At 29.1% G+C, this 17968-nt stretch overlaps 1 protein-coding gene across 3 annotated transcripts in view; it reads left to right on the top strand.

Moving 5' to 3' along the window:
* The window catches only part of LOC129978599 (four-jointed box protein 1-like), a 53243-nt gene extending 36312 nt beyond the window's left edge, over nt 1–16931 (top strand). For all 3 annotated transcript variants that reach the window (XM_056090648.1, XM_056090649.1, XM_056090650.1), the window contains exons 2-7: nt 1925–2065; nt 4146–4821; nt 9944–10120; nt 11757–11943; nt 12884–13042; nt 14039–16931. In XM_056090648.1, the coding sequence (XP_055946623.1) occupies nt 2045–2065; nt 4146–4821; nt 9944–10120; nt 11757–11943; nt 12884–13042; nt 14039–14453 (1635 nt within the window). In that variant the 5' untranslated portion in view covers nt 1925–2044 and the 3' untranslated portion in view covers nt 14454–16931. The remainder of the gene's footprint in view (nt 1–1924; nt 2066–4145; nt 4822–9943; nt 10121–11756; nt 11944–12883; nt 13043–14038) is intronic.
* Nucleotides 16932–17968: the final 1037 nt, after the last annotated feature.

Below are 17968 nucleotides of genomic sequence, written 5' to 3'. Positions count from 1 at the left end.
AATAATATCTTTTTTTGTATTTTATTTACCAGAGGAAAACTTTTTTGAGAAAGGGGAAGTTTTTTTTTTTTTTTAATATAAATACTCCTTACCTTTGAAAAATTTATTTTTATTACAGAGTTGATATTTTATTAAGCATTTAAGCAATATATTTATATTTCGTCTGGGTACTAAATTCATAATTTTATCAGTAAAAAATATTTTATTTATAATAAGTTTTTAAATATACTTTTCCATCTAATATTTTTTTATGTTTTTATATTGTTAACTTTGAGTAACCAAATGTTCGTTACCATTCCGTCTATTGGTATTATAAAAACATTTATTATACAACTCATCGTAGATCATAAAGAAATATTTTTTTAAAGTTTAGTGAAGTCAGACTTGGGGGATAACCCTGGATACAGACTGACATCAATAATTTGGAAATTTTAAAATTTTACTGCATATTTGTAATAATAAAGATTTTACCCCATAATTTAAAAAAATTACCCCTCATTTCCATGAGAAATGGTGAAAATAAGTAAACTATATTGAAAAAAGATTGTTGTTTTGAAAAAGAATTTTCAAAGCTATTTGCAACATTAAAATTTAAAAATGAAACCAACTGAGGTGCTCTCTCTCATCGACTTCTTTATATAGAAACACCATACTGCGGATATCCGTGCTTAATTTAGTCCACAGTGTGGTGAATCGAGTGTGCATTTCGGCCTTTTTCCTTTCTCTTGCTGTGTAGATTCAGATTTGTAATTTTTAATTAAAACCATGTGCATAATTTCACTTTTATGACTTTTGCATTTAGGTATTATCGTGTTAACACAACACAAACATACATACTGGTAGGCAAATTACATTTTGGCAGATTTGATTCAAAATTTGAAATAGACTTACAGTTTTGATGTAAAGACTGCATATCAGATTTCTTCTAGCTTTTGAAATATCGTGTTCGCTGTCAAACATAATTCCAAAAATGATCATTACTGTTTCAGAAAAAGCAAAGTATGTAAATTGTCAAATTTATCGAGGTGGAATTTTTCGACCATACAATGCTATTATAGTTGTTTTTTCTTCGGTATACTGTGGTTCGAGACCCGATTCCACTGAAGAACCGTTGTGCAAGCGTTTCTGGTGCACTTTAAATCGTTCGGGGCCAAACGCCCTCCCGCTGCTGTGGTGTAGAAGTTTGGAGAGGGAGTGTCAGCTCGGCTGTCCTCGTCATCTGACTGCGGTTCAAAATTACGAAGTCCGTTCTAAAATAGCTCTAGTTTTGCTTTAGAACGGGAAGTTAATACAATTAAATTAAACCAAAACGGTGTTGCTTCCATGCAGGACAATATAATTACATAACAACTGAAGTGTTTTTGGTACTCGTTAAATTTGTTGCAATTAAACATGGAAGTTTTAGAAAATTATTGTCTATGTATTGCCGTCTTCATTATTTCAAAATTAAGTCGCATTTCTTCTGTGCTAAAAAAGTAGCATAAACAGTACTTAACCACGCTTCATATGTGAGAAAGCATAAAAAGTGGGGACCCATTGTTTTCGAAGCCTTGATTCAAACAAGAATAATACACCTGCATCATCAAAGGTATATACTTATAGAAAGTATCATCTTTCTGCTCAGATATTTGCAATAAATCAAGAAGCATATTAACTGATTAAACAGAGTTCAGTTTTAACAAATAAATGTATTGGAAATTGGTTGCTTGTTACTTAAATTGCTTGTGCAACCAGACTAATCAAATACCAAGAACAATAAATGATTAATAACCGCAAAATGACGACTATATAAAACGGACAATAGAGCTAATTACCGTTCCATCTTCTTTCATACCTCTATTGAAAGTGCGATTACCTTAACATGACCCAACAAAACATTCATTCTTCTTTCATTAAATATTCATTGGCTTCTCTTTTCTTTCAGAGGTGATTACATCCTTCAGCGATGCATCTTCATCGGATTTGATGGATGACGACGATTAAAGATGAAGAAAGCCATTCTTCATTGTTCTTTTGTTCATCGCCTTCATAGAAGCAAGAGAAAATGAAAATGATGATTTACAAAGTGAGTAAATCGTCGGCTTTTTTCGTTAATAATCGAAAACAGTTGTAAGGTGCTGCTAGAAATAAAGACGTTAAAAGAAAGATATCTGACAATTTATATCAATGAAATTTTCAACAAGCTTTCAGTATTCCTCTATAAGCTCACAGCTGCTTAATAAAAGCTTAAGAATTATTACTTTTACTCCTTAAAAAAAAGCGTTGATGTTAAACAGACACAGAAAATGGGAATATCGTTTTTTTAGAGAAGGAAGAACGTTTTTTTTCTTCTTTTTTTCCCTGTATTGTTTAAAAAAAGTAATTTTTTTTTAAATTCATAACATTTATTTTTGAATATATTAAGACATGAATAATAACTTTTCTCTAAAACTTTCTTTTGGACGTAAATAATAATATCTAATATCTATGAGAGATAAATATTGAGTTATACAAAAATAAATAAAAAAATAATACTTAATATCAATGAGAGATAAATATTGAATTAAACAAAAATTAAAAGATAATAATACCTAATATCTATAGAAGATAAATATTGAGTTATACAAAAATAAATAAATAAAGCTCTACAAGAATTGAAAGTTATATTTTTTCGATTCTAATCAGAGTTATCTGGTTTGTAATAATATTTATTATAAATCCTGGAGATGATCTTCAATGTTGTTTTTGAAATTTGGTAACTAAATTAAGTCTAGTCAATTCGACTTCAATTTTTAACAACTCTATTCCTGTTTACTACCTTATACTACCGAGGATATTATTTTTGTTCAAACGGTCAAAAATGATTGAAAATCTTGAAAAGAATTTATCTTGATTCATATTAACGCACATATTTTTACGCACATAATTTTATTCTCTTATTTTGATATTACTTTGCAACTTTTGTCATGATTTTATTTATAATAACAATTAAATCGTCATGACATGATCATATTGACAAATATTTTAGCTTTTGGCTATTTCTAAATAAGCTAACTAAGGTATTGGGAGCCTTGTTTATCTTTTACCACAGTGGGATCAAATTATTGCTTTTGCACTAATAAGTCTCTAACCAAAGAAAACGATGTATATTATATATTTAAATCAGTTAAATCAGTTTGGTTAACTTTTGAGGCGAAAGAGTCTTTATGATAATTCAAAATTATTCGTGAAGCATTAATTTCAACTTTCAAGAAACATTTAAAGCTACGTGGAATTAATATTAATTATGTTTTTCTTAAAATTAGCAGAATCACATAATTGATGTCTTTGATCTTTATGAAATATGAATAGAATGTTTAGAATTCATTAAAAAAAAAACCGTTTCTACAAATTCGGTTTGTAATTTCCAGAAAGAAATCCGAATTTGTATCTGTTATTTCTTTTTTTAAATTTATCTGTGATAGAATCCAAGAGAGAAAAAGATTTCTGAAATATAAAGTTGGTCGGAAATTAAGACAAAAAAAAAAAAAAAAAAAAAAAAAAAAAAACATAATCTGATCAGCAATGATAAACCAAATTGCTTTGATGAGCAAGAAATGTTCCCAAAACCATGAGAAAGCCAAATTGTTCTAATGAGCAAGAAATGTTCCCAAAACCTTGAGAAAGCCAAATTGTTCTAATGAGCAAGAAATGTTCCCAAAACCATGAGAAAGCCAAATTGTTCTAATGAGCAAGAAATGTTCCCAAAACCATGAGAAAGCCAAATTGTTCTAATGAGCAAGAAATGTTCCCAAAACCATGAGAAAGCCAAATTGTTCTAATGAGCAAGAAATGTTCCCAAAACCATGAGAAAACCAAATTGTTCTAATGAGCATTATTCCCAAAATTATATGCTTTTTTACTGAATAAATCGTAGCTAAAATCGATAATCTAAGTTTTACAAAATATGAAACTAATGAGATTTGTATCATATGAACATTAAAAAGATAAGAAATAAAATTCGGAGAAATTTATTTTCAATTTTGAAAATTAGTTAAATTTTGAGCAAAGAACTGCATGTTGCTCAGGGATCACTGTTTGTCGATTTCTGTTATAGATAATTTTCTGCCAATATTTCCATGATTATCTAAAGATATGATTATAATCCTTATCTTGATTTTTCCTAGATTCACATGCTGCGGGTGCTTGCTGTGTTTGTTTCATTTTTGACTTTGATCTCCGTCTTGATCTTCCTGAATCCTCCTCAGAAATGCATCCAGGTCTCGGTTTCTGTGCAAGAATGGCATCCATACCACGTCAAACGAACCCGGATTGTACAGGCTTTGGATGAAAATGTGCCATCGTCGAAACCTCATCCAAACTTCATCGTCTCCTCTGCCAAAGTCAGTTTCAACACGGATGCCTTCTTCAGGACTCGACTTGTACAGCACGAAAGCAATGACGATGACTTGGAAGATCAGGGAAATGAGGGCGATGACATCATCGATGAAGCTTACGATGATGATGATAATGACGGTGATTATTATGGTGACTTTCCAGAAAACAAAGTGTTCGAAGATGGTGATTTCGATTACAATGAGACTCGCCACCTGGACTTTGGTATCATCACCCAGATGTTTGAGGCTTACAAAAATAGTGTGAATTCATCTCCTTTGTTAAAAGTGTTTTATTATTCTAGTCAAAACAATATTTATGTTAATATATCGTCCACTTCACCGAACTTCGATAGAAAGATAAATACGGACAGACCTAGGAATATTACTCTCATTAATATAGAAGGGGTGCCAATTGTGGAAGATCGAATATTTTGGTCTGATGAGCTAGAGAAGAATTCGCCAAAAGGTAAACCTTTTACTTAATGTTAAGTTAAAGGAAAAGGTAACCCTTTAACCTAAGAAAGCTTAGTATGTAATCACTTTTAAATACTAAAAAATAATGTTAAAATTATTTACATGTTATTTATTAAAAGATTGAATCTCTTTCATATGCTCCAATTAGACATAATTCTTTAGTGTATCTGAATGGACTTATTTTTTATTGTGAATTATATTATTTTTAAGTACTAACTGGATTTTTATTTTTATCGTTATTTAAATTCTTCATAACGTCTTGTAACCAGCGGCAGATAATCAGACTAGGCAAATTAGGCAGCTGATTAGAGCCATTGGATTAGAGAGGGCCTTTGGAAGGTTCGATTAAAAAAGTGTTATTAACTTAGTTGCAAAATAAATTTGTAAAAAAATACAAATTATAAAATTTTAAAATCCTGATTAATTATACCATTTTAATATTACCTTATGTATATCATCGGGTTTATTGCAGTATTTATAAACACTGCAGTAATAGTGTGTCTGCTTTAGTAATAGTGTGTACAAAGCGTGGCTGCCGTGTTGTCAATGAGTCATAATCTCTGCTAATAATAAAGAAGAATGTATCTGCATGTGTGTGTTTCACCGTACAGGATGGATCATTTAATCTAGAGCTACAGAATTTGGCAGATATATTTTGGAGTGTGGGAATGTTTGGTGCGATTTTTCGAAATTTTAATTAAAAATTAAAACATCCGAAAATATTCCCGTATAAAAATAATTTCTGAAGCGTTTCAAAATTCAGACAATTATTTTTTCAATAAAACCAATTTAGTTGCTATAAAATTCTTTAGTCTATATTTAATTAACTTTTGAACAAATTTTAGAATAATATTATCATATTTTGGAATAAAATCCAAATCGTTTTTGTTGTTTCCTTAAACATTTAATTGCACGATTTTTTTCCTTTGTTGAAAACAAGGCCGAATTAAAGATGAAATTTCTCGAATCAACCATGGTTTCAAAACAGCATATTTTTTTTATTGATTTTTAATTTAATTTCCATTTCAGCAGTTTTGAAATAACAAATATTATGACAAAATAAGATGATAAAAATTAATTGCACGTCATCATCAATAGTATTGGTTTCAATATCACACGTATAAAAAATTAAATTTAAAGTCATTTTAAACAAGCTAATAAAAATTGTAAACTTTTTTAACATCGTCTAAATTTTAAAAATTTTTTTTTTTAAAAATCAGTGTTGTTCTCTTGAAAATCAGTCGGGGGGGGGCGGATTTTACTAGTCTGCAGACAAATTTGTAACGTAAAAAAAATAAAATATATCCTTAGAATAATTATTCAAAGTTCTGAGGCCCCTAGGTAGCTGCCTACTTAACGTATTTGATATTCCGACCCTGATTGAAAGCTAAGAAAAAAGGAATCTATAAGTACGACTATAAAAGCTATGAGATCGATACCCTTTAAGCAGAATAGCATTTAAAAACCCTTTAAGCAGAATTATTTCGATAATTCTACTTTTTTTTTTTTTTTTTTTTTTTTTTGTAAAAAGTTTCATTTGCTAGATTCGACTAAAATATACTCTTAGAAATTTTAAAAATGCTATTGACTGGTTATCTCTGTTAGATGTAAATTTTCTGTAAATTCTGCTTTTTTTTCTTTCTTTTTTTTTTCGAAAACTAATAATAGAAGATATTTATTAAAATTCATGAAGAATTGCAAAATAAAAATTACGATTTATCGTATCCATTTTTCTCGATCTAAATGCATGACTTTAAGAATCCATAATTATAATTTAGCATTCTTTTACATTTACAACTTCATTTAATATTAGCACTGGTTTTTCAAACACATATTTTCTTATTCGTATTGAATTTGAAGACACGACGTATATTTTGTCCCTTAATTCAGTTTTTGATATTTATTAAACAATATTCAAAATAAATAATGTTCAGATACCTTATAAATTTTCAAGTAATTATTGACTTCCTTTGTCCTGGAAGGTCTTTATTCATGACATAATATTCATACATAACCAGTTTCTTACAATCAATTTGTTAAAACATCATGTCATCTCCGTTATTGATTAAAAATTATAAAACAGTTCAATTTCAGCTGTTTTATTGATATCCTCTTTCTATAACAAATACAAGGATAGCCCTCTAGCGGCTATTGAGAGAAACAAGCAGTCAACCTGTAGCCTTCAGAAATATAGCGTTCTTTAGGATTTGTCTAAATTGTTTTATGTGTTAATGATGTTTAATTATTTGAGACTGTAGCTTCTTAAATCTTAAATGTAATTTTATTTGAGCTAGTCGACGTCTGTTATTCGGCCAATTTGCAACTGAGTGATTTAAGAATGACAGACGCCATTTAGACAAATCCTAACGGCGCTATATTTCTGAAAGCTACAGGTTGACTACTTGTTTCTCTCAATAGCCGCTAGAGGACTATCCTTCTATTTGTTACAATTCTACTTTGAAATATACGAAGTATTCTTATTAATTTGCTGCTTGAAATAAATCAATTCTTTAAAAAAAAGCTCGTAATTTAAGGAGACAAGACAACGAAATATGAAATGTGGAAAGATTTCATCAGAAAATACTTTTTCCTCCCCTAAAATCTCCATTAGTATTCGATATGCTGTCTCATACATCCGGTCCAAGAAACACCATAACACAATGAATGGAACAAGAGCTGTCGAATTAAAAGATTGGATTGATTTACTCGAAGTCTTCTAAGATTCTAGGTTGTTAAATCCCGGGTAATATTGCGTTTCTACCCCAGGCTAAAGGGAGCGTCGGTTCTAAAACAACAGGTGTGAGGGAAGTTTTATTATTTTTTTCCCTCCCTTTCTGTCAGTGAGTAATTGTAGTGGCATGTAGGACATGAAAAAATTTCTGAACTAAATATCTTCATATTTCGGCTGTAAAGTTTTCAGAAAGATAAATTTATGGGAGAGTCTGAGATAAAGCATAAATTAATATAGATCATACTTTACAATGATTGCAATTAATGAATTGCAGTTGTTAATTGAGTTTATTGGTGTTGTGTATTACTATAATTTCGCCATACACTTAATTAAAAGAATGAAATTTTATTAAAAAAATACATAAGATATATAATTATGATGTGACATTGATGTTTTTATACTTTACACAACCTAATATTTTAGAAGAGGTTTTATTTTTGACAGATTCTACAACGACTGAAGTAAAGTATGATCTAATATAGTTCCTACTTTACAATGATTGCAATTAGTGAACTGCAGTCATTGTAATTGGCGTATTGAGTTTAAAATTACGTCAGACATATAACTGAAAGAATGAAATTTTATTTTTAAGAAAGTGCATAAGAAATATAATTGTGATGTGACATTGATGTTTTTACACTTATACTATCTAGTATTTTAGAAGAGTAATTATTTTGGAAAGATTCTACAACATCTAAGGTAAATTATAGTCTAATATCGATCGTACTTCACACTGCTTGCAATTAATGAATTGCAATCATTGTAATTGGCTTAATCAGTTTATAATTTCTTCACACTAATAATATAATTTAATTGAAAGAATAAAATTTTATTTAAAAATGTGTATAAGAAATGTAATTTTGATATTGAAATTTTTATACTGTATATTATCTAGTATTTTAGAAGAGAAAATATTTTTGAGAGATTCCACAGCATTTGACATAAAGTATGATCTAATATAAATCATATTTTACGATGGCTGAAATTAATAAATTGCACTATGGAGCTCTTGAGTTTACTGGCACAAATGCCATATATTGATATTAATACTCCAAACACATAATTGGATGAATAATCTTTCATGAAAAATGAATGTATGACTGTGGTATTAACGCATTAATAAAATAATAAAATTAGGAACAATATGAATGTGGCAAAGATTTTTACATTTTCATCCTTGCAAAATGATAAGAACAAAAAATGTAAAAAAAATCATTATTCAACTTTAAGTGAAATTAAAATGTTCAAACTCGAAATATTTCTTTAATATTATAATGGCAGGCACTAAAATATGTCTATAAATTCAACATTTTTAGGTAAGTACAGTCATATGCATTTAATTTTATTTACCAGAAAGTTTAAATTAAGATTTCCATGTACGAGTATATTATCAGATGAAAGTTGTACTTTTCTTAGTTTAAAAATATATAACTTAGAATTTCTGTCAACGTCCAAGATTATTACCGAAGCTTCAAAAATTAACTGTCTTTGACAAAGTCTAAAAAATAACACGTTTCTGTATCAGTAAGAATAGCCATACTAGATTGTATTAGTATACTGACTACTGTTTGGCTGATAGTAACCATAGATGATTATAGTTCCACAAATTTTATCCACGTTTCTTCCACGTTGTTTTCTTGGCCTGCTAGTTACCTATATTTCCATCATCTCTCTTCGTTTGTTGTTTATAATGGAACTTGCCATGGCCACCTCGCCAAGGGAGCGTCTCTTGTTTCAGTAGCGCCAATTAGGGCCAAGAATACGTCTTAGCTACTCATGCATCACATTCGCTTGCACAACCCCTTTTCACAGAGGGGAACATTCACACATCTCAGAGATAGAACAGATGAAGAACAACCATGCCCGAATCGGGACTCGAATGCAGGACGTTCCCGTCACGGGAAGACGCGCTACCCCTATGCTAGGACGCAGTCTCTCTCTTCGTAATGTCTTTCTTCTTTTCCAACACATGCTTAATTATTTTATCATCATCAAGAGATAGTATGACGGGAACAGAATTCTAAAATTTATTCAAACCTGAGCTTTTATTTTTCTCTAATCCATCTCATAGTTTTATTCTATCTCATACTGCTAAATTTCGGATGTAAATTTGAATCTCGAAACTGAACCGTTATTGTAATGATATTGCCTATTTTTTAAAGCCTGGCTACAAGAAATTTTACTGTATTCATCTTTAATGCTTCATATATACATAGATAGAAACTTAATGCATGTGTCCTTCTTAAACATTGTTTTGCAATGAAACATTGTTTTTGCAAAAAAGAAAGGTTATTTTCCATGTATTATTAATCATGTTAATCATGAATAATTCATGTTGAAAGGTTATTATTTCATGTGTGTTAATTTTCATCTGTTCTCTTAGGGCTTGAAGATTCCGAAGCTCAAGCCGCTCTATTGAAACTCCGCGCTTCCCGAGTTAAACGAGTGGAAGCGCCCACGTGGAACCGATGCGGAAGGCCTAAAAATCAGTTCGTCGTTTTCGATGATAACTCCAAAGCTTGTGCTAGGTATAGGGCACCACACCAATATCTGGTTCAAGGTAAGTTCTTATGTAGTTGAAATAATACTATATGTTATATCTTTGCATCTTAATGAGTAAATCTGCAGCTTAATGTAACAAAAATGACATTTTATTTATTTTAGCAATCTTCAAACTTTCAAACCATGCATATTCTTTGAATTTTTCTTATTTCCAATCATGAATATTCTTGAATTCTCTTCTTATTTTCAATCATGAATGCTCTTTGAATTCTCTTCTTATTTTCAATCATGAATATTCTTTGACTTCTCTTCTTATTTTCAATCATGAATATTCTTTGAATTATATCAAATTTCATGTGCATTAGTACCATATCGAAGGTAACCTGCATAAAGGATCACTTCGAGACTTTCTTGATCACTCCCTAAGTAAAATACTAATCCCTTCCCTTGTATTTTTGATAAGTCTATAGATTCCACGCGTGCTGAAATTTGATTTTCAAGGTCAAGCGCTTGAGGTTTTTTTTTTTTTTTTGTTTTTTTTTTTTTTTTTTTTTTCATAATATAGTGAAGAAACCGATTGAAACCAAAATTCAGCAGAAAACGACAATTTAAAAAATTATAGGTCACAAACCACATTTCGATTATGTAAATTGCGGCATTTTTGAGTTATCGCTTTTACATCTCTGAGAATGTACAGACTGAAAGAGGGTCAATACATTGGTTAACAATTTGGTTCTAAACTTTAACTAAGCTTCATTTTTTTTTATTTGGTTCTAAACTTCAGATGCTAAATCTATGTCAAGTTTTATTTATCAACTATTTTTATGTTGTAGCTGTCGTGATGACTTGCAATCAGACTGACAATCAATCCTCGTCTGAATGAATTTCGTTCGAAATTTGAGAGAAATCTGCAAATTTGATAAAAAAAAATCTCGTATTAAATTTCAATCTTTTCGTTCAAAAATGTTTTGAATTATCGTATTCATAGACAAACAGGTAAAATTCCAAAAAACCGTTTTCGAACTTGGGAATTTGAAATGTAGAATTCTGTGAAAACACATGAAGATGTCATCTAGTAGTTTGATTGAAGAGAAAATTAATCAGTTAATCCTTTCTAGGGCAGTGAGAAGTATGCTTCCCACCAAATTTATCAATCTTTGTATGAATTTATGTAGGTTGGTAAAAGTTCTGACAATTTTTTTTAGAAAGACAGAGACTTAGATGCTTTAGTACTTTATCTCACAAAATGATGTGTCTTGATTTGTTACTTAGTTATTAATTTACCAAATTAATTAATTAATCAAATTAAATTTATCTAATAAGCTAAATGAATCCCTTTTCTTAATCTAATTTCAAGCTTAAAAATATTTTAACATAATATGACTAGAAAAAAATGGCCCTTTAAAGGGTTAAGAGATAAAAAGCTCTACCTATTAATCTTCAAGAACAAAAAAAAAAGAAGAAATAATATGAAAATTGCATTTTATTTCAATTCAAAAATAAATGCAGTACTTTTAAACATTTTGTTCGAAGAAATTTGTTGCGAAAATTTTTTTATTTATTCAGTGGATTTTGAAAATTTTGCTCATATTTTGGATTTACAGAGAATTTTTATAAAAAAAAACAAAAAAAAAACATATTATCATCTGTGGATTACAAAACAATACAGAATTACATTGCACATTTTTTTGCAGGAGAAGTTTTGTCCTTCTACTTGGCTCGATTGTTGGGCATCACCAATGTTCCCGCTGTTGCTTTATCAGCCGTGAAAGATTTCCGGGGACAGTGGAACAGACAGAATGTAAAGCAGAATCTTATGGCTTCAAAATGGGACAATAATTCTACTGTAGCTTTAATTCAGTGGATTGAAAATTTGGAAAGGTAAGTGCATGGACTTTTAAAAAAAACTTTCAAAAATGTTCCGCCTGATTTGATTTTGATTTTTATATTCAACTGACTGTGACGTAACTAAAGAGTGAAAAGTTTTTTTTTTTTTTTTTTTTTTTTTTAAATGACAAGGCCATGGTGGTACATTTGTATAAGCAGTGCTGCTGCCCGTTTCAATTTAAATTTTTAAGAAACCTACACTAGAATCTTTATAGTCCTCCTACTTCAGTAAATATTGTTAATGTACTTCTTTTACTTCGGCGCGTCTTTTGAACTTCTTGTTAGAGCATTCTTCTCCAACAGCCCCAGGTATAATAATACTCTAAAATCAATACGTTGAAATGGCTGTCCTCAATATTTGCTGAGATGCCATGCTGTCTGATTAAATCTCTAGAATAAGTAGTCAGGGGTAACACTGCATCAGACTTTTAAATCTATGCTAAAATTTTTAAGGAGCATGTTTTCATTGTGTTTAACTTATAAATGACAACATTTTAACTATCCACCAGAATTTTTGCGACTTTATATCGATGCTTCTTAAATTAGTTACATTTCATTCTTTTATTTACCAGTAAATTGTAACTGATAATTATATATATATATACATATATATATATATATATATATATATATATATATATATATATATATATATATATATATATATTGCAAAATGATTTATTCCCCCAAAAAAGAAGATCTGTTATTAAATATTAATTCTAAATACTAATGAAACACAAACTGAATTATTGACTGATTGTATGTAAATTATAATAAATTATCACTTTGGTGGTATACATAATTTAATCATTGGATAGTTTATATAATGGATATTCAGAAATTCTTTCTTTATGTAAAGAAACAGTAATTTCTTTAATATAAAAAAAATAATTTATTTACTGTCTTATTAAAATTATTTTCATGTTTATTTTAGAGACAAATTACCATCTTTATTACTGTCATCTCTAATGCATAATGAGATCCTTTCTGCTAATAATGGAGAGTTACTTACATTACCGGTGAAAAAATTAGTGGAATTACTACAGTGGAGCGATCTCATTATCTTCGATTACATTACAGGAAATTATGACAGGTAAGATTTTGTGTTTATCAAGCAGTTGATAATTCATTTTGAAGATAAATTCTTCTTTTAAAATTGTTCCGATGATCTAACTTATAGAAGTAAAAATCAAGCTGCCTTTGCCTTAACAGCTGGAGGAAGGTTTTTCTATGCTGCATTTAACGAATGGAGGAATGTAATAAAATGTTTCAAAAATAAAATAACCAAAATAAAGATTTGGAATTCAATTTTATGAAAGCAATATTATAGATAAAACAAGAATTAAGTTAAAAAGAACCGAAGTTATTTACGAAATGCATTTGACTAAAAATCGAGACCAAAGGCATTCAAAAGATGTATTATTATCCATTTAACGCAAATGATAAATTCGATAAAAATAAAACACTATTTTCTTCTATAATTATTCAACATAAAAAGAAGAGTGTCAGGATTCTCTGTGTTTAGTGTTTGTAACAAGTGTACCTGTTTCGTTCGAACATACTACGAGAGCAGTTCGAAAAACAATGACTTTTTTAAAGATGATTGAAAAAAGTCAAGGAAAGTTGTATTATCATCCATTTAATACAAATGATTAAATTCAATAAAAATAAAACATCATCTTCTGTGTTTTTTTGTAAAAGATGAAGCTGTTTCAGTCGAATATGTTATGAGAGCAGTTCGACAAATATTGAAAACCAGAATGAGTAATAAATTCCAAAATTGCTTATTATTATTTGCTTATTATTATTTTTTGAATTTGTATTTGTTCTGCTGAAGTTTCTTGTTTGAAGTATTCCCAATACCTCTGTCTCCACCCCCCCCCCTCTTCTTTGTTTGGTCAGTAAAGAAGTAAAGGTCAGTGAAGTCAGAATGAAAAGTAATGTAACTCGTAACATTGCCTCATAAATTCATTAAAGATGCGGAAATGCATTTGAAATCTCTAATCCACTACAAATATTTATAACAAATAACTGTTCAATGACATTTGGTGATATCAAAAATAAATTGTTGATTTTCTTTTTTCTTTAGAGTTGCTAGCATGCAGGACGCAGCTGACAAAGAAAAAAAACCATCAATCATGCAAGAAACAATCCATAATCTTGTCCGCTCGAAAATTGACGGTGGGCTCTGGCTCATTGACAACGAAAGTGGACTTTTGGACAGCTATTCTCTTCTGTATGGCCCAGCCGGACAAGATGGTCGATTCTTGGCCTTCCATCAGCAGATGCTCAACTCCACCTGTCTTTTCAGAAGATCCACTATTGAGAGGGTGCGGTGGTTGCATCAAACCGGGCAGGCTGGACGCATCTTGTTGGATTTAGTAACACAGCTGGAACCCCTCTTCGCCCCCGTAGAAAGGGCTGAAGAAGTTTCTGGAAGGCTGCAGGGGAGAATAGGAGAGGTTAATGAACATGTGCAACGTTGTCTTAAATTCGTTTCTTAAAAAAAATCCCAATTCTTCAAACCGAAAGCTTGGGAAAGATACATTTTTTGGATGTGTATTAAATGATGTAATTCAAGGGTGTCAAACTCAACTGTTGGTGTATGTCAAATAAAATGAGCCTAAATAGATGCCTTAGTACAAAAAGGGAACAAATATTAAGATTTTTTTTTAAATCTAAAAACGATAGTTTAATTAGAAAGCACATTATTAAAGAAAAATCGAAGCAACGCTATTAGTGTTTTTTTTTTTTTGACACATGACATCTTTTTTCAGATACCTTCTTCCTAAATCAATGATTATCTTGTTCTTGTTATTGCTTTTAAATCTGAACCAAGGTGTATGCAGAGTTTCACGATCCTTGATAATTCCTGAAAAACCCCTTGAATTTTATTTTGCTGTATTCTGGGTCCCGAAAAGTATTTTGTTTTTCGCTAGGTTCTTGAAGAGTCCTTCAAAAATTGACTAAATATAAGCTCATTATTTTTTTGGAAGAGAAGAGAAAATTGATTTGTTGCTAAGTTTTGTCTTAAAATTATGGATATATTTGTGCAACCAATAATTGTTTGTGTCAAACCAGCATCTAGTAGTATCTGGCTTATTGACTGCACGTTAAACATAACAGGTGTCTCTTCCCTTAAACATCTCAAAATAGCAAACAATTTAGTAAAAGTACAGTTGAATTTTAATGTAAAAATTTTTGATTTAAATTTATCATTTGCATTTTTATATTTTAAATGTGTAATTTTTATGATCCTTGAATTTTTATAAATTTTTTTTGGAAAGTCTTGAGGTGTTTTGTCATTAAAAATGGGAACCCTGTCATGCCCCCTTCAGTCGTTAATCTCACAGAATTTAGAACAGAAGAATTTTAGTACCGTCAACTGCTTCCGAAAATAAAAATAATTCATATGCCAGTTTCTAAGCTTTGCATACTTCACTCGCAGATATTGATAAAAAGCAGATCGAATTTCACAGATTGTTCCCTTCAAATGTAAGCAATATTAGATCTTGATTTCCTCATTTGTATATGATTAGGTACTACTTCTATATCAGCGGAAAAAACGAAAATGACACATGAAACTTGTCTTTCGAGATTTAAAATCTTCAAAAATATTATTTAAAATCTTGATATTGTACTGTTATTTTTTCTGGCATCCAACAATGTTCATTATTGACGTGAGTTTGACAACCTTAATGTAAACCTTACTAAGAAATTATCCAAAGCTTAGTTTGTTGATATGGATTTGCTATATTTTTCAGCTACAAATCGCACAATTTTTTATGGACTTACGCGCTTTGAAATAAACACAGTTTTCAGAATTGCGGCATTATTTATGTATTAACTACAATGTAAATAAATTTCCAAAATTTTTATTATTAGTATTTAAGTATGATTGCTTAAATGTTTAGATATTAGATTTCCAAACATTGTAATTATGAAATTGAAAAATTCATCTCTATTTAACATAATTTGCTTCATTTCAGTTCCATGGACTGTACTTTAGTCTCATACAAAATTATATTTTTGATGTCTTCATATAACTTAATATCACCTTTTTTTATTTCTGACTCTTTGCTATTAACAATTTTCACAGTAACAACGTTGTTTGGATATAATGGCACACTTGGAAAATACTTCCAATTCATCCAAAAAAAGCAAAAATCGTTTTAAAAATTTCTAGTGTACAGTTTTCTCCCTTTTTTCTTTTTTAATGTTTTGTCAGAACCATAACTAATTGTAAACAATACTGTCGCCAGATTATTATCTATTTATACTTTTAATTATATGAATTGCATTAAAAAGTTTAATTTCTCCAAATTGTTTTTTTATAGATTTTTTTTTTGGTACTAGTAAATTTGTAGTATTTAGTTCGATACTACTACATTTATAGTATCTAGTTTGATACTAGTAAATTTCTTATTCTGTTTTAGTAATCTTTTTTGTTCTGAAACTTATAACTATTTCCTTGCTCAACAGAAAAGCTCATTGCTAAAAAAAATTTCGAGTCACTGTCTCTAAATCTACAATAGTATTATCTAGGCATCGAGATTGCCAATAGAATAAATTAGTTTAATATGACACTTTTTAAATTCCCATATTATGAAAGTAAGAAGGATTAATACCATTTATAAGATGGCGAACTTTAATATTTTCTTCAAAGTATTTCATGTTTATTTTTTCTGTTTTGTTATTCCATTTTCATACGCCATCATAAATCATGCCTGAGAGTCCAATTGTATATACACATTTCTAAAAAATAACAATTTAGTTTCTTCACTGAACGGTTTCTTCATATTCATCAATTATATTCAGATAATTATCCATGGAATGTATATTCGAACATATGTATGAATATTTTACATCGAAAAAGATATGTTATTTGTGAATGGAATCATTGATTGTTCTTTTGTGATATTTGTGAGAGTACACTTATTTATATGTAATTAATATGAAAAATAAATATTTTGTACATTTTTCTTAACAGTGCATTTATTTTACTTTGGATTTTTGTTTAGAAATCATAAAGCCCTTTAGCAAAATGATACATAAAATTAATCTAGCAACGATATTTCACGGCCCATTTTTGCCGCAAAAATTACTGGGAAATTCTAGAAAGTATTTTCTCATATAAGCAAAAATTCAGAGTAAATTTTTTATCATAGGATTTTACTAAAATCAAACAGATTTTTTTATTAATTAATTTCATCTAACCTTTAATATTTGATACAGCATGCATGATATTTATAGACAATAAATAATTTATTTTTGGAGGAGGGGTCTGCATTTTGAAATGATAATCTTAGAAGGATAATTCATGTGTTGAAAAATAATCTTTGTAATATAAGGCCCATTTGAGTCAGAAAAGTTTTTAAAAGTTAAAAAAGGCGTTTAATGAGATAAATAAAAATTCATAATATTCAAAGTGCTCAAATAAAATATAAGAACAATTAGAATTGATCAAAATATATAATATTTGAGCGCATTCCTTATAACGAATAAAAAATGTATTAAATAGTATATATTTTTTTAGAAGTAATGGGTGATTTAAATTATTATGGATAATTCAATATACTATTCAGTTATCAAAACAAAGAAAACATATCAAACAAAAGTTGATTTTGATTGAATTATCGAAATAAGCCGATTTTATATATTAGTATTATCTTATTATTCATGCCATTTGTCCAGTAGTAGAAAAACAAATACGATTAATAAATTTATAAAAAATCAATTAATAAAAGAGAACTTTATGGATAAAAATAAATGTTAAATCTATAATTCAGTTAAAGATTAGTTAATGATAAAAATGTGATATTTTCTTAAATATGAACTAGAATAATTTGTTTTGAAAGAACTGAGTAAAAAATAACACTTCTATTTTTTTTTTTTTTTCATGAAGGTAAAACGACAATTTGACAAAAATTTTCTTTGTCATATGCAAGTCGCTGACAATATTTTAAATTTGAAAAACAATATTGGATAATATTATTTTACAATATTAAAACAATGTAGA

This window comes from Argiope bruennichi, chromosome 1, assembly GCF_947563725.1.
Source record: "Argiope bruennichi chromosome 1, qqArgBrue1.1, whole genome shotgun sequence".
In the NCBI taxonomy this organism is placed as follows: domain Eukaryota; kingdom Metazoa; phylum Arthropoda; class Arachnida; order Araneae; family Araneidae; genus Argiope; species Argiope bruennichi.
The sequence above is the reverse complement of the archived record's forward strand: the minus strand, read 5'-3'. Positions and strand labels throughout refer to the sequence as shown.